General features: G+C 40.5%; 1 protein-coding gene across 1 annotated transcript; it reads left to right on the top strand.

Annotated features, from left to right (window-relative positions):
- The first annotated feature begins 237 nt into the window (after positions 1 to 237).
- On the top strand, positions 238 to 18217 carry chst14 (carbohydrate (N-acetylgalactosamine 4-0) sulfotransferase 14). Its single transcript, XM_036581495.1, has 2 exons — positions 238 to 643; positions 14853 to 18217. Exons 1-2 carry the CDS (start codon positions 383 to 385, stop codon positions 15681 to 15683), a joined length of 1092 nt encoding a protein of 363 aa, XP_036437388.1. The 5' UTR covers positions 238 to 382; the 3' UTR covers positions 15684 to 18217.
- The last annotated feature ends 303 nt before the right edge of the window (positions 18218 to 18520 follow it).

Consider the following 18520-nt stretch of genomic DNA (forward strand, 5'->3'; position numbering starts at 1 on the left):
CTAAGATGCTTTTGGGAGACCCAGCCCTGACTTGTCCTGTTGATTTGAATCTGACAGATGAAATGTTTTTATTACCTAATAATAACATAGAGATTGATCAGGTGTGAAAGCCAATGGGAGCTGACTGTTCTTTCTGCTCTAACTCAACGTCATCTCATCAACCCCCCGGCTTCTACCCTGCTTCTTTCTCCGCCCCCCCAGTTGCGATACAACTACATTTCCCATGATACACAGCTCCCAAATAGTTTTTTGGAAGAGCTGAAAACTTGTGCGGACGAGAGACGGAATGGGTATGCGATAGTCCGGCCGCCTTCTTTTCGTGGAGAGAACAAAGAAACCAGAAAAGAAAACCTCAAGACGGAGGACGGGACTCGGCTTCGCCATGCCGCCTCGGAAGCCGGAGAGCGGGCTGAAGCGGGTTAGCGTGACTCGGAGCCGCTCGATGCTGAGCTCCGGTCGACACTCGGCCGTTCTGCCCTCCGTGCTCACTTTCGCCGTGATCGTGGCGTCCGGCGGCCTGCTGCTGCTCATCGAGAAGGGCATGCTGAACAGAGTGGACACCCCGTCGCCGCTCGCCAACGGCAGGAGACCGGACTTCTTCTACATGAGGCAGCAGGAGCCCGCTGTGGACGTGGAATCGCAGGTAATCCGAGATTACTCCCCCCTCCGCAGCCCCCCCTCCCCGCCTTACTCCGAGCCACAGCTCACAGAGCAGCGCTCTCGCTCGGCGCTGTACTCGAGTAGGGCTTTTAAACGGTGCCTGTATCCCGGTTTATTCAGTAACGCTCGTTTTAAGTTATTATAATGGTCAGTCGGTCTGGAGCCCGTAGTCTGACTCCCACGATTCCCTCATGAATTTAAGACATTGTACGGAGCCCCTCTTACGGAGCCCCGCTGGTGACATCCTGTGTAAATCAAAATAATGCGTGGCATTATTAGTAAGGCGTGGGAATGAGATGATTAAGTCGTGGGAACGAGATCCTAATGCGCGGCCACCGCGTAGTAAGGCGTGGGAACGAGATCCTAATGCATGGCCATGACTTTGTAAGTTGGGATCTCGTTCCCGCGCCTTACTAAGTCGTGGCCACGCATTAGGATCTCGTTCCCTTGTGTTAATAAGGCGTGGCCGCGCATTATTTTTATTTATACAGGATGACACCGGCAGGGCTCCGTACATTCTCTATTTCAGGAAGCCCTCAGACTTCTAACACCGTCAGGAATTGTGCAGTCAGGTTTACTGACAATGACTTTTAAAACTGCAGGGTGGACTTCTTATGAGTGAAAGCAGTGGGCGGTTACAGTAGAGCTTGTTTCCATGTCTGTTGACAAGGTAACTAATTAAATGTTTCCATAGCAATTTGGCTAATTATAATCAAGAGCAATAAAGATCAAAACCAGTAGCAGACTGATATGAACACTTACAGAGCAGAACAGAACCCATTCAGCATTTTTCTCTCCTTCTCAAGTGGCCTCCTGGTTTTGTTTATTAGTGTCTGTTATTGTTCTGTAATATCACATCATCTCCTTAAAACGGACTGAAAAGACAAATTACAAACCCCATTTCTGAAAAAGTTTTGTAATATGAATGCAGTAAAAACAAGAATCTGTGATTATTTCATTGTCTTGAACCTTTATTCAACTCACACAAATGCAAAGAAATGGCTTTTATTGTTTTGCCTGACCAACTTGATTGTATTTTGTAAAAATAAACAAATTTTGAATATGCTGCTTGCGAACACAGAGGCATGTTTCCCTGTGTTACATCACCTTTTCATTTAATTACACTTTTTAATCGTTTGGGAACTGAGGATGCTAACTGTTAGTTTTCAAAGTGGAATTTTTGCCCATTCTTGTTTGATACAAGACTTCAGCTGCTCAGCAGTCTGTGGTCATCATTGTCTGATTCTCCTCTTCATGATAATTTTCAGTAGGAGACAGATCTGGACTGCAGGCAGGCCAGTCAAGCACATACACTCTGTGTTTATGAAGCCACACTGATATAGCACATGCAGAATGAGGCCTGCTGTTGCCTTGCTGGAAAAATCATGTGCTTCCCATAAAAAAGGCATCGTCCTGATGGCAGCATATGTCTCTCTAAAATCCCAATATGCTCACTGGTACTGCAAGTCACCCTTGCTGAGTTTTCTGAAGTACTCCCGAGTTCATGTAACTGTATTTAACACAGTATTGTGACAGTTCCTGATGCAGTGCCGTCTGAGGGCTTGAAGGTTTTGCACATTCAGCAGTGGTTTCTGGCCTTGCCTTACACGCACTGGGATTTCTCCCGATTCTCTGAATCTTGTGAAAGACCTAAATTCTTTGTAATCTTGTGTTGGCAAATATCCATTTTGAAATATTTGATAATTCACTCACAAGATTTGGCACGAAGTTGTGAGCTATGACCCATCTTTGTTTGCAAAGCCAGAGCTTTGTTATTGTGGAAACAGTGTAACTTAACTAATATTCAGTGAACTTTTCACTCTTATTTTGCCACGTCCCAGTGTTTTTTGAGTGTGTTGCAGGCATCAAATTCAAAATTTGGTTATATTTACAAAATACAATCAAATTCAGAGTCATTTCTTTCTACATTTGTCAGTTAAGTAAAGGTTCAAGAGAGTGAACAAATTACAGATTCTTGTTTTTTGCTACATTTTGCAAAATGTCCCAGCTTTTCCAGAAATGGGGTTTGTAATAGCAGAATATGTTATTTGGTCCCATAACAGTTAATTTACCCCACAAGCACATTGACACACAAGCACATGCAGAAAAATAATAAAAGACACCATCTGCTTCCAGAAAACATTGGAAAACAAACATGTCATAATATCAGGGGAATAACAAGCCACTTTGGAGTGAAATATCCTGGTGGGAAAAGGAAAAAAAACTACAAGGGATTTTTAAGACAAAACTGTGCACTGTTCTGAAACGGCCAGACCTAAATCCCATTAAAAAACCTTTTGGGACCTACAAATCTGACCTTCATCTAAGGCTATGGGAAACACTTGGTTATGCTACCAGATATGATATCAAATATTTTGTGAATTAAAAGGTTAAATTGCATTAATGTGTATTTAGCACACTTTAAAGCTGTGCTGGAGTTCTGTGTTAAAATCAGTCAGTAGAAAAAATAAACTATAACACAAGGCTCTTCTGCTGCTGCACGTCACCCTGTAAACCTCTACATACATACAGGCAGAACTTTACTCCTCAGCCCAGATTAATCTGCTTGGGGTTATGCAGCACAAATGACACAAACATGTTCTGCCAGTTGTTCGCTTTCATTTTTTTCAGAGATCACCAGATCAAGCTGTATCTGATTTAACCCTGTAGGCCCTGGGAGTTACCATTCACAGAATAATGTTGCCAATAATGGAAAATACATTCAAATCTAACCTCCATGTGGTTTCACACAGACTGCTGCTGTGTGTCTACCTGGTGATCTGTGGACTACATGCTAACTGGTGCCTCTCATATGCGTCCTATGTGTGAGTTAATGACCACACGATGTTAACCGTCTTGACGTGCTTTTTGTCTCTATCTCAGTGTTGCAGGTTGTTTACTTTTATTTAATTTCAAAGAGCTTCAGCCCAGATGATGGGAACAGGTGGGATTGTGTGGAAGTCTGGAGGTTTGGATCCACTTGCCAGAGGAAAAAAAAATCAAGATTGTCTCAGAGAAATAAAGCAGATCTCAATATTATATTAATGAAGGTCACTGATTTCTGAATTATTCCTCGTAAACTCCCCTCAGGAGAAAAGAGGAGATCAACATCAGCATTTTACTGTGAGAAGTTCTGGTGATGAAGGGGAAAAGCGTGAGTTCTCCTTCTACACTGATGGACTGCTGAGAGAGTTTTGTAATATAGAATAGAGCTGTATAAGAAAACAATGAGATCTTACTATGGAAGATCTTACATGCTTATTATGGAGATTTTAAGCTGAGGCTGGGGTGAGACGAGTCAGAAGAGTTAAGCCACTTGTGTGACAACATTTTGATCAAAGTGAGAAAATCTGAATTTTATTCCTCAGGAGCCAAATTTCAGAATCAGGAGAAAATGGCTTCAGTTTCACTCCGATTTGTGTCTAGGAGAAGAACCTGAGATCAGAAGGTGATCTCATTTAGAATATTTCTTTCCTCTGGGTAATTACGTCACCTAAGTAAGTTATCTGGCCCTGAGATTTAATCACCACTTTGGAATTATGATGAATTCTGGATATTAGTTTTCAGTCATTTTCAAGCTTCAGTCTCAGTGTTGTACAGTTTTCTTGGTTATTTAAGAAATCTTCTACGTTCATCATATTTTTGTTTACATTTTACAGCATTGTGGTCTAATAATTATTTGATAGCTATGCATCTGCACAGGACTACAATACGTAATTAATTTTATTCATTTATATAAAATCAAACTGGGGTATATTGTTGAAAATGTTTCAAACTTTTGAACAGTGATTCCAGACTTTTGGATTATAGTGTATATTTGTACCATCCACCATAGTGGATGGTACATATATGCACTACATAGTGTATATATGTACCATAGTACTTATTTTGTAGACCTTTTTGAGCATTTGTGATGATCTAGTCCAGGGCCAAAGTGGCTGAGAATCTGAGCACTGCAGTGCTTAGGAATAAGAAGAGTATTATAGGGTATTATAGTTAGACTGGCCTAAGCCAAAAGGTAAGATTGTCCAAATTCATTCCTACTGGACATGCCTCAAACTTTGAACTTAAATATAAAGTTCAGAACGTTGCTAACAGTGAGGACAAACAACTTCTAGTTAGCATTATGAAAATGACATGCTAATCGGTGGCTACTAACCTCCATTCACTGTTTGTAACATGAGCATGTTTGGTCAAGCTACTCCTTTAAGTTGTCCAGCTAAACTGAGAGAGCCTGCTTCTGTGGAACGCCACTCCTGGCCTCTTGGTTTATTAGAAAGAAAGCAAGTGTGCAGTGAAGGGCTAACTCGTAAGAGGCTTAGCTTAGGCTTTACACAAAACCACAAAAATTGATCACGTGTTTTATATTATTCTTTACAATACAGAGTGCAGTTACCATGTGTTTATACATCAGTGGTGTGAACTCACTGCACGTGTGTGTCTGCTTGTCTACAGCATCTTTCATTAGTGGAGTAAACAGTGAAAGTGTGTGGATGAGTTTGTAAAGTACACAGCTCTGTTGGAGTTTAGAGTCCAGGAGCTTCTTAAATTGTTGTGTATGTTATTTCTTGTTCTCCGAAGAGTGGAGCCCATTCATGAGCTCACATCTGAAGCACAGCCCTACCTTTTTCCTTGAAAACATATTTTCCACTTTTTAGAGTAAAAAAAAAAACACATGGTGGCTTTTTTGGTTAAATGCACACTTCCAAAATAAGACAGGGTCCAAAAGGTACCTCCCATAGACTTCCACTGGGAGTAGAACTGCATCCAGCTTTTGGCTTTAAAATGATCTCGTACAACCTCAAGCATGAGTCTGTATATGTATGCATTTATTGAAATTAGGGTGCAACAGTGTAAGAGGAACACGGAACATGAGACATACATACACAAGTTCTACATATTTGCACATAGACACAGAGAGCAGTGCACAAACATGCAGAGACAACTTTGAATAAAACATTAACATTCAGGGGTGTGGGGGGGTGGAGGGTTTTAGATGAGTGTGAGAAACATTAATATTACAATATTTAACATGTCAAACATTCAGTTGTGTGTGGTGTGTGTGTTTTCAGCAACTTGCTTTCTTCTGCTTATTGTTTGAGCTGTAAATAAGCATTTTAATGTCTTCACCAAAAACCTTTATTGTCAAGTAACTTAAATATTCGCTTAAAAAAGTGAGTAGTTTTCTAGCTGCACCAGCTTTAGTCGCCTGCATTCCCACAACTGAGATGTACTGGAACACATCACTACCTACATCACTGAAGTGAATGTGCAGCAGAGGAGTAGCCCAGGGTGAGTTACGTTTATGTGCACAAGTCCAGCCTATGTGAAAGCCTATGTGAGGTCATTTGTGCTCTGAATCTTTAGAGCCCTTTTTCACAGTAGCCATTAAGTGCTATTTCTGCCTGTTATGCCTGTACTGTAGGTCTGTTTTATATATATATATATATATATATATATATATATATATATATATATATATATATATATGTAAGTCAATGGAACCAGACATTTTTCCAAGTCATTTTGGGATGTTTCTTTTAGTCCATTCTTCATGAAATTACGCACAATGTAAAGGCCAACAGGCATTTTCAAATTATGTCAAAAACTGAAAAACGACAAAAATGGAGATACAAGGTTTTGTTCCGACAGCAGTGAGATATATATATATATGGGTAAATGATGTATATGTATATGTAGGGAAAAAAATCAGTTCACATCCGCTTTTCCATGTATGTATGTGTGTGTGTGTGTATATATATATATATATATATATATATATATATATATGTGTGTTTAATGCTGTTTTTATTGTGCCAGTTATGGCAGAATTATTTGATATAAAGGTGTATGATATGGCAAAAAAAAAAATCCTGATACATGATAAGTCATGATATTTATTTTTTCAGACAAAAAAAATACTATCAAAAACTGAACTTGATTTTTATTCAATATTTGGTATATTGTGTTGCACTAAATAGTTAAAGAGGACTAATTTTGGTCTCTTTATAATGAAGCGGTCAGCTGGTTAGTGGTTTACAGGTACTGACGATATCCACAATATGCACAAAAAAGCATATTGTCTTGCATTGTGACCTAATTTATCACAATAACGATATGTATTGTCATATTGCCCAACCCTAGATTGATCTGAAGAAAGCTGCAGTTGTGCGGCCTGTTTTATCTCAGATTTTGTGCAGAGGTATGAGTTGTTTTCACAGCAGGAGGTTCTCACTCCTCATTGCACGCTAGCAGCTCAACACAGACTCAACATTCCACATAGAGAGATATAGACATAAGTCCATGTGGCCAGTTGTGCGGTTTGGCTGAGGTGCAGGAGGAACTCATTAGCTGCTCTTAAACACATACAGCACATGCATCAACTCTGCAATGTGTTTCTAACTCGGAGCTAGTGCCTGGAACCCGTATCTGTAATCAACCACAGATTCAGCACATCTGCTAAAAAATAAACATCTCTGCAAGAGATCCAGAATGATTATTTTATAAAATGTTACACTGATTCAGAAACGGTTAAGAGGTTTTAAAACGTTTAAAATAGTGCATCGAATACAAAGTGCATCGAATGCAGCTCTGACTTCCTGTAGTGATCTGGTCTCCGATCTAAATGCTAGATAAAAGGAAACCTAATGTTCTCAAAACAGCCAGATGAAAGAAAACTGTGGGTAAATGAGGAAATACGCCAGCTTAAGAGAAGCTGTTGTACATCAAAGCACTTGTGAAGGAAAACTAACTCTCCACTCACAATAATGCTATGAAAATATCCAGACAGCCATTCCTCTCTAGTGTAATTAATAAACAAAAAGTTAATACCAGAGTTCTTTTTTCCACCACAGACTGACTAATTAACCCCAACTTTTCTGCTAGTGTGTCTTGTGGTGATTCATCTCCTAAAATATGTGGAGAGTTTACAGTTCATTGTAAAATAGATAAAATAGCCTTGATAAGACCGAGCGTAGCTCAGCCTGCTGTGATTTTCCTGATAAGCCACTCACATCAGGAATGACATCTTTCTCTGTTATCAATTGTCAGGAGCTCACAACTGTTATAAACAACTTAAGCCCGTCCACATGCGATCTCGACTCTTGACTTCACTCCTTAAGATGGTTTTTGTAAACTGTTCTCTGTCAACACATGCTTTTCCAGATGATTTCAAAACTGCCTTGGTGACGCCTCTACTAGAAAAGAGTAGCATGGGTCCATCTGTACTAAATCATTTTTAGACCAATTTCTAACATCCATTTTTTAAGTAAAAAGAAAAAGTTTTAAAGAAAAAGTTGTTTTTATAGAATTAAATGTGTATATGAGAATTTCAGTCAGGCTTTTGTTCTAACCATAGTACTGAGACTGAGGTGAATGACAGGCTTAGCCTGTTGAACAAAATCCAAAATCCCACTTTGGTTTTGTTGGATTCTAGTTCAGCTTTTGGTGCCGTTGATCAGTGTTCTATTTGACCATCTTGGATACTGGGTAGGCCTCTAAGGCCTTGTTTAGAATTAGTAAATCATATTTAATGAATAGACAGTTCTTGGTTTCACTGGGAAATTTAACATTTTGTGTGGAGTCCCACCGGGTTCAGATTTAGGGCCTTTGCTTTTGTCTTTGTCTGTGTTACCTGTAGGGGATGTCTTCAGGAAACATGATGTCAATTTTTATAGCTCTGTTGATGACATGCAATCTTATATTTCCATTCTTTCTGAAGGCTTACCCGCTGTATGTCAGATATTTCTCAAACGTCACAAATCTTTCAACAAACAAATCAAGAAAAAAATGACATACTGATTTTTGCTACTAAAGCCTCGTATAACAAACCTGAAGTATGAAACCTGGGTGTAATCTGGCATTCTGAGTTTTATCCCGCATGTAAACGCAGTCACTAAAGTAGCTTTCTATCATCTGAGAAATATCACTGAAGTTCAGCCTTTTCTATCTCAGAGCGACGCAGAGAAACTTGTTCATGCATTTTTTTACAAGCAGAACTGATGACTAATGATCTTCTTACTGGACTTCCTAAGAAAGCAATACATCCTCTACAGCTCTTACACAATGCAGCAGCACAGATCCTAACACAAACAACACAGAGAGATCACATCACTCCCGTTTTAAAAGAACTGCGCTGGCTACATGTACAAACCGGATTCCAAAAAAGTTGGGACACTAAACAAATTGTGAATAAAAACTGAATGCAATGATGTGGAGGTGCCAACATCTAATATTTTATTCAGAATAGAACACAAATCACAGATCAAAAGTTTAAACTGAGAGAATGTATCATTTTAAGGGAAAAATACGTTGTTTCAAAATTTCATGGCGTCAACAAATCCCAAAAAAGTTGGGACAAGGCCATTTTTACCACTGTGTGGCATCCCCCCTTCTTCTTACAACACTCAACAGACGTCTGGGGACAGAGGAGACCAGTTTCTCAAGTTTAGAAATAGGAATGCTCTCCCATTCATGTCTAATACAGGCCTCTAACTGTTCAATCGTCTTGGGCCTTCTTTGTCGCACCTTCCTCTTTATGATGCGCCAAATGTTCTCTATAGGTGAAAGATCTGGACTGCAGCCTGGCCATTTCAGTACCCGGATCCTTCTCCTACGTAGCCATGATGTTGTGATTGCTGCAGAATGTGGTCTGGCATTATCTTGTTGAAAAATGCAGGGTCTTCCCTGAAAGAGATGACGTCTAGATGGGAGCATATGTTTTTCTAGAACCTGAACATAGTTCTCTGCATTAATGGTGCCTTTCCAGACATGCAAGCTGCCCATGCCACAAGCACTCATGCAACCCCATACCATCAGTGATGCAGGCTTCTGAACGGAGCGTTGATAACAACTTGGGTTATCCTTGTCCTCTCTGGTCCGGATGACATGGCGTCCCAGTGTTCCATAAAGAACTTCAAATCATGACTCATCTGACCACAGAACAGTCTTCCATTTTGCCACACTCCATTTTAAAAGACCCCTGGCCCAGTGCAAACGTCTGAGCTTGTGGAGCTTGCTTAGAAATGGCTTCCTCTTTGCACTGTAGAGTTTCAGCTGGCAACGGCGGATGGCACGGTGGATTGTGTTCACTGACAATGCTTTCTGGAAGTATTCCTGAGCCCATTCTGTTATTTCCTTGACAGTGGCATTCCTGTTTGAGGTGCAGTGACGTTTAAGGGCCCGGAGATCACGAGCATCCAGTAGAGTTTTATGGCCTTGACCCTTACACACAGCGATTGTTCCAGATTGTTTGAATCTTTTGATGATGTTATGCACGGTTGATGATGATAACTTAAAAGTCTTTGCTATTTTACGCCGGGTAACACCATTCTGGTATTGCTGCACTATCTTTCTGCGCAACAATGGTGGAATTGGTGATCCTCTTACCATCTTGGCTTCAGAGAGACACTGACACTCTGAGAAGCTCTTTTTATACCCAATCATGTTGTCAGTTGACCTAATTAGTGTTAATTGGTCTTCCAGCTGTTCGTTATATGCTCAATTTCCTTTTTCCAGCCACTTATTGCTACTTGTCCCAACTTTTTTGGGATTTGTTGACGCCATGAAATTTTGAAACAACATATTTTTCCCTTAAAATGATACATTCTCTCAGTTTAAACTTTTGATCTGTGATTTGTGTTCTATTCTGAATAAAATATTAGATGTTGGCACCTCCACATCATTGCATTCAGTTTTTATTCACAATTTGTTTAGTGTCCCAACTTTTTTGGAATCCGGTTTGTATCTTTTAGGATGGATTAAAGTTCTGCTACTAGTTTTTAAGGCCCTAAATGACCTTAGAGCTCTGCTTATATCACAGAATGTCTGCCTGTGTTCCAGCATGAGATCTTAGATCTGCAGATACTGACCTTCTACAAACACCTTGCAGACTTTTTCAGTTATTATGCTTCTAAATTGTGGAACAGTCAAGTTCAGTTCACTCATTTAAGAAACATTTGAAAATGTGTCTCTTTAACTTAGCATTCAGTTAAAATTCTACGTCTCTTTGGTATTTATATATTTTTAAATTTGATCTGTGTCATTTTCTTATGATTTTAAATGAATACTCATAGTTTTTTCCATTATTGTTCAAATTTATCATCTCTAAAGCATTTTGAGCTGCCATCAGTATGAGAAGTGCTCTATAAATAAAAGTTGTTGTTATTATTATTATTATTATTATTATTATTATTAACATAGGCTAATACTGCAGCTGTATGGCTATTGTATCTTGAAACAGTTGTACTGATGTTATTGAGCAGGTGTGCTCGACTCTAATCCTGCATCGAAACTGCACGGTTTGGTGATTTCTCTGCTCTAACAGACCCACTGTGAACCCCACACATCTGCTTGTCACTGTTTAGCATCTGCTTTTAATGTGTTTGACGAGAGATTCAGTTAAATGAGGAAAATCACAAAATTAGTCAATTCCCTGTATTTGTTCAATGTAAGTGGCTGAAAGTGGTGTGGTTGCTAGAGACTTTGTGTTGGGTAAGATGCCAGAGTCCTTACAGGAAAGTCTGTCCACTCAGTGGCCATCTTGGCAACATCCCCAGGCAGTTATTTCCACTCCTACAAGACCAGACTCCTGTCTCTTTGAATGGGGAAAGCCGTATAAATCAACCAGTCACTTTAAGTACACCTACTTACATCTACACCATTTTATCAGCTCCACTTTCTATAAATGTGCACTTTAGTTCTACAATTACAGAGTGTAGTCCATCTGTTTCTCTGCATACTTTGTTAGCCCCTTTCACTCTGTTCTTTAATGGTCAGGACCCCCACAGGACCACCACAGAGAAGGTACTATTTGGGTGTTGGATCAGTAACACTGACGTGGTGGTTGTGTGTTAATGTGTGTTGTGCTGGTCTGAGTGGATCAGACACAGCAGTGCTGCTGGAGTTTTTAAACACTGTGTCCACTCACTGTCCACTCTATTGGACACTCCTACATTGTCAGTCCACCTTGTAGATGTAAAGTCAGAGATGATAGCTCATCTGCTGCTGCACAGTTTATGTTGGTCATCCTCTAGTCTTTCATCAGTGGTCACAGGACGCTGCCCACAGGACGCTGTTGGCTAGATATTTTTGGTTGGTGGACTATTCTCAGTCCAGCAGTGACACTGAGGTATTTAAAAACTCCAGCAGCACTGCTGTGTCTGATCCACTCAGACCAGCGCAACACACACTAACACACCACCACCACGTCAGTGTTACTGCAGTGCTGAGAATGATCCACCACCCAAATAGTACCTGCTCTGTGAGGGTCCATGGGGGTCCTAACCCCTGAAGAACAGGGTAAAAGGGGACTAATAAAGTATGCAGAGAAACAGATGGACTACAGTCTGTAATTGTAGAACTACAAAGTGCACCTATATAGTAAGTGGAGCTGATAAAATGGACAATGAGCGTAGAAACAAGGAGGTGGTCATAATGTTATGCCTGATCGGTGTATTAGAATATATTTTATGCATACAAACTGCCCTGTGGTTTACATGTTTCAAAAGGGTGCTATATTACAGCCACCAAGAGAGTAATTAATAATACAGGTGTGAATTATGTGGAATTATGACACAACTCAGTAGCCAAGAACACTTACTGTGAAAAAGTTATGTTCAGTCTTCAAGGTGAATCTTGAGAAATTTCTCTCTGGCTGATGTCAAAATTAGCAGGTGACATTGCTGTGGGAACATAATATTACCAAAAGTACCTTCTACTTAAACTGGTTTAACTACATATAAAATGTATGTTAGGCTGTGCTTTGCTCTCCCATAGGTCTGATGCAGCTTGTTAAGTGATTGAAGAACTAAATAAAAAACACCTGGCATTGATTGGACAAACCTGACTCAATCACCAAACACAAGCTGTGCCCAAAACTCTATACTATATTGTATTAAACATAGTACTAATGAATGTACTACCGATGGTGGTGTAATATTTAGTATAGGAGTATGTGGCTGGATGCAGCCAAAGATTCCTGGCATGGTCAGTGAGTGCAAATATGCTCTAAGTGGAGTCCCATATCGGGTGCAGCTGTTGGGTGTAAAAGAATGTTTAAAACCTAGAATGAGGAAGTGAAATAGGAAGAATATTCACAAAAAGAAACTATCTGGTGTTGGTAGCAGTCAGACTGCCATCATGGATTCCTGGTAAAGCATAGAGAGGTTAAGTAAAGCAGGAGCAGAAAGACCATCAAGAAAAGACATAATTTGGGCCAGATTTGTCCAGCATGGAAAGCAGTTTTTTGTACAGTGTTTCTCAACTGCAGTCCTTGGGACCTGCAGTCCCGTACAGTTCCAGCTATTCCCTACCCAATCTACACACTTAAAAATGATGGTTCTTCAAGAGTTGTTTAGTAAAGGAAATAGTTCTGTATAGAACTATGAACACTCAGTGAACCTTTTGCATGATTAAAGGGTTCTTGCATCGTGAAAGCGTTCTTCAGATTGGCGGAGAATGTGCTGTAGATGGTTCTATATAGAGCCTTTTTGAAAAGGGTTCTATATAGCACCAAAAAAGGTTCTTCTCTTGTTATGATGTCAAGCTTGTAATAATAGAAGAACCCTTTTTGTGATATATAGAACCCTTTTCAAAAAGGTTCTATATAGAACCATCTACAGCACATTCTCCATCAATCTGAAGAACGCTTTCACGATGCAAGAACCCTTTAATCATGCAAAGGGTTCTTTGAGTGTTCATGGCTCTATACAGAACTGTTTTCTTTACTAAAGAACCCTTAAAGAACTGTTATTTTTTAGTTGAATGAGGTGGATGAGGTGTGTTGATGGAGGAAATAGCTAGAACTGTGCTAGGTAGTGACTGAAGTCGAGAAACACTGCTTTGAAAACCTGATAAAGTGAGAAAGTGGTGTGTGGCAGAAATCAAGACTGAAAGACGTCCTACAAAAAAACTGATAAATACTCTTCCGCTGCGTTTACGTTGCTGCAGCCCGGCAGGGCAGCACAACAGAGCCTGTGTATTTTCTATAGGAAGTGATGGGACCTTTACACACAGTCGCGCGGTGCGTGTCTGGGGGATGCAATGTGTTCAAAAAAGTTGAGCAAAACTTTATGGAACTTAATCCAGCCAGTGTAATGTAGGAGGCAGGTGGGGTTGAGTCTACAGCTCAAGGCATGAAACATGACACGTACCTGTAAGATCACCTTTACAGACGTCAGGTATATTTCACACATGAATTGTGTGAAAACCATGTGTGAACAAGTGAGCCCTTATAACGAACAGCATATCGCTGTTATCAGAAGAAAACCTTCTCTCCAAAATGGTAACTTTACAGGAGAAGGAAAAAACGTACTGTACTTTTAACGTAAGTCAATGTAACCAGACTTTAATTTTAGGTCATTTCTTGTAGTCTATTCATGAAATTTACATACAATGTAAAGGGTAACTTACAATACAATGTAAAGGGTATTTTCAAATTATGTAAAAAACTGAAAAACGTCAAAAATGGAGATACAAGGTTTTCTTCCGACAGCAGCGACACATTTCTTATAAAAAATCATATAAGCATGGTATCGCATTATTCAATGCATACAGTAAAAGGGTCAGTAAAATGTGGCTTTTCAATCTAAATAGTTGAACAAAATAAAACAGAAAACAAAACACAATCCAAAAAAGGGTAGAATGGTTAATTGGTAGTTTTTCGTTGGAAGGGATCAAGAAATCACATTTATTTCACATGAGAGCACATTTATGGAGTATGCAAAAAACATGTTTATCCACATGAAATTCATGTTAGTGTACTTCATATTGTGTACTTCATATTAAAAGTTAATGTATACTGTATGCACTTGTACCATTAAAGTTCAAATTCTGAGTGGGAAGATGATTTGTTGGATGTTAATATAGTGAAATCACTGATATTGACTGCAAGTCGTCTCCAACAGTGGTAGGAAAGGGGAGCCAGCAACCAGAAGGTTATGAGCTCAAATCCTAGGACTGACTAGTTATTCCTGGGTGTGTCTTTGGTCAAGATACCTTTTTGGAGGAGCAGTGACCATTACAAAAAGTAATGTTTAAGCGGTTCTTTTTGCTACCTGTATGTATATATAAACATATAATGTGTTTAGGAATCGCCAAACTTTGCTGGACTCAAGCCAACTAAGACCAGAACAGTGCACCCCTGTTGTGAAACTATCGCTGCTGTAGTGCTTAACGTGCTGTCTTTTCCACAGTTTTTGCAGGAGATCCGGAACCGCACCATAAGGGCCATGTGCGGCCAGAGGAACACGCCCCACAGCGTGTGGTCCCTCAGCCCCCTGCAGAGGAAGACCCTGCTGCAGCACATCCTGGTGAACGATGAGCACCGCTTCCTCTACTGCTACGTGCCCAAGGTGGCCTGCTCCAACTGGAAGCGGGTGCTGAAGGTGCTGAGCGGTGCGCTGGCGCATGTAGACGTCAAGGGGAGGATGGACCACCATGCGGACCTCGTCTTCTTGTCCAGCTTCTCGCCGGAAGAGATCCGGCACCGGCTGCGGCACTACTTCAAGTTCACATTTGTGCGTGAGCCCATGGCACGTCTGCTTTCCGCCTACCGCAACAAGTTTGGCGAGATCAAAGCGTACCAGCGCAAGTACGGCGCTGAGATTGTGCGGAGGTACCGCAAAGGGCACGCGAAGGACGGGAGGATGGCGGCAGGTGATGATGTGACGTTCACCGAGTTTGTGCGCTACCTGCTGGACGAGGATGCAGAGCGCATGAATGAGCACTGGATGCCCATTCATAACCTCTGCCAGCCGTGCGCCGTGGAGTATGACTTCATAGGCTCGTACGAGCAGCTGGAGAGCGACGCGGCGTACGTTTTGGAGCGCGTGGGGGCGCCATCGCACGTGCGCTTCCCTGAACGCCAAACATGGTACAAGCCTGTTACCAAGGAAACTCTGCATTATTACCTGTGCAGCGTCCCTCAGAAGCTGCTGCGGGAACTTTTGCAGAAGTACATTCTAGACTTCTCCTTCTTCGGCTACTCGCTGCCCAACATAACCACTGAGTACTGTCGACACTAGCAAACACTTGACCGGGGCTGTTCCTATTGTACAGCTATATTAAGCCCTTTTGCTTTCGTATTCTATGGAAGTTACAATATTTTAGTATTTTTTTCAGATGTTTTCCTTGTACAGAATTGGGGATATGTTTGATTACAGCACATGAGAGCTATTTAAGTTGTAACCACTATTTAGAACTGGAATTACTGCACATCTGTAGAAAGAGGCAAGGTTACTAACAAGTGAAATCTATTTTTATGTACTAAGTAATAATATTGCTACATATGGGGAGAAATATTATACTGTGCTGGGCACAAAGCTGTGATTTTACACAAGCACAAGATTAGCTCTGCATTTCAATACTGTTTTAACGTGTCCTTGTAGAATTCCCCTCACAGCGGAAGTGTTCAAGTGGCCACTTGCAGGACAAGGGGAGAAGAAGACAATGAGAAGCATGTTTTTTTCCAATGGAAGTGATTTTCTTGTCAGTTTGCACAATATGGGTCAGCCTCTCAGAGGGGGGTTAAGCCTAGGTCTGGACTACCCCAAATTCTGAATGGAGATCCTCCATTAAAAGGAAATTCCAGGACAAGGCTTAATCCCTGACCAGGAAACCGACCCTGTGGTCTAGTTTTGTGGACATGGATTAAGCCTAGTCCATGACCAAATTGTAATGTCAGCGGTGATTTATCATTGAAAAGCCTTTTTAGTCTAGGTTTAGCTTAATCTGGCTTGCCGGAAACCAGTCCTATAAGTTGGCTTCAAACGGTGTGAAGTTGTACTGGCGAGTGACTTTAATTACATCAGCAGTCGTATAAAACAGATAGAGTAGTTCACTATATAGGGCTCAAATGTTTTTATGAAGTATTTTATTGTAATTTACTATATAGAGCCCAAATGTTTTATTAAGTATTTGTAATATAAACTATTTTAGTGCACCAGCATACACTTCTAAGCAGCTTTGTCTGCCATTTTTATTTGAAGTTTGAAAAGGACACACAGTTGGATCGTAGTGATTTGCTCCAGTCATCTCTGTGAAGTTTTGCTCCTGCAGGCTCCATTTGTTATCTTGCTCCCTTGCCCCTCTAAGGGGTCATCCAACAATCTGCATTTGAGCTAATATAGCCTGTGTGTCAAAATACTGCAAGATAATCAATTTTTAAATCCCTTGAGTGTTAGCTGAGCTAGCTAGTAAACAGCGACTAGGCTGTCACCATGACATCAGTACAATTTCACTTCTCTACAAACACTTAATATCAGGCATCGGCTTTATTGGTAGCGCACCCACAACCCTGCAGCATATCGTAAAGCTCTGAAAGTAAGAAGGCTGGGCTTCGTAACTCGGACAAAAGCCGAGCATTTTGAGGGTAAAGCAGGCTAAAATAAAACACTAATAGTTACGTTTTTCTGAATTTGTATTTCAGTGTTTCCTCAGTAACTAAACACATATAGCATTATTAAAGTTTATTTCTGGGGATCCCACTAATTTTGATTTTGAGGCTTCCCAGGGTCCAAATGGTTCATTAGGGGGTCCCCAAGGATACCATGTATTTTATTCCTTGAATAGAGTAGTGGAGCGACCCTTTAGATGGCGTCAGGGATTCTCCTAAGGTCAAATGGTGAGGTCAGAGTGGAGTGAGGATAGTAAATACAGTACTGAAACAGAGGGTCAGACATTCTATCATAGTTTTTTTTAAATGTCATTTATATAACTCTTAGGTTTTTTTCTTTATTCATACTTTTCAGAGATGTAAAAGCCCATACTCTGCATTTTTCGTTTATTTTATTTCTTCCCCCAAAGTCACCTTTTAGGTCAACTTTTTATTGTCAGTGTTTTGTGTGTCTGTGAGGAAGAAAGTTGTCCACTTTTGTATGACCATTGTCTAACCTTTCATTATCTCTTAAACACGCTGTTTATGGTACTGTGCCTTTAAGCTTGATGTATGTGAATGATCTCTGTTCTGATTGGCTGCCCTGTACTGTACCTCAATCCAAAAGCAGTCAGGGCTGGAACACTCATTATTACTTTAATGTGAACGGGCGGGGCTAAACTGCTGTAGGCTGAATAGGCATATATATATATATAAGTAAACTTGTTTTACAGCTTTGTTTTGGTATGTGGACTGTATGGACTGAGGTGTGAATGGTACATTTTGAAACTTATAGAAACTGATAGAGTTTACATACTACATCAGTACAGCCTCTATGATGACATTTTTAAGCTGTTTCTGTCTGAAGTAGGGAAAACCCTTAATATACACCGATCAGGCATAACATTATGACCACCTCTTTGTTTCTACGCTCATTGTCCATTTTATCAGCTCCACTAACTATATAGGTGCACTTTGTAGTTCTACAATTAGAACGACAAGTTATTTCCACTCCTACAAGACCAGACTCCTGTCTCTTTGAATGGGGAAAGCCGTATAAATCAACCAGTCACTTTAAGTACACCTACTTACATCTACACTCTATTTTATCAGCTCCACTTTCCATAAAGGTGTATTTTGGAGTTCTACAATTACAGACTGTAGTCCATCTGTTTCTCTGCATACTTTGTTAGCCCCCTTTTACCCTGGATATTTTTGGCTGGTGGACTATTCTGAGTCCAGCAGTGACACTGAGGTGTTTAAAAACTCCAGCAGCACTGCTGTGTCTGATCCACTCAGACCAGCGCAACACACACTAACACACCACCACCACGTCAGTGTTACTGCAGTGCTGAGAATGATCCACCTCCCAAATAGTACCTGCTCTGTGAGGGTCCATGGGGGTCCTGACCACTGAAGAACAGGGTAAAAGGGTAACAAAAAGTATGCAGAGAAACAGATGGACTACAGTCTGTAACTGTAGAACTA

This window comes from Colossoma macropomum, unplaced genomic scaffold, assembly GCF_904425465.1.
Source record: "Colossoma macropomum unplaced genomic scaffold, Colossoma_macropomum, whole genome shotgun sequence".
NCBI classification, from domain to species: Eukaryota; Metazoa; Chordata; class Actinopteri; order Characiformes; family Serrasalmidae; genus Colossoma; species Colossoma macropomum.

Bases quoted from the DNA above. Each gene is read 5' to 3' on its own strand.
- chst14 (XM_036581495.1), top strand. From the start codon at position 383: ATGCCGCCTCGGAAGCCGGAGAGCGGGCTGAAGCGGGTTAGCGTGACT. The intron at 644-14,852 runs GTAATCCGAGAT...TCTTTTCCACAG, and splicing joins CTGTGGACGTGGAATCGCAG to TTTTTGCAGGAGATCCGGAA.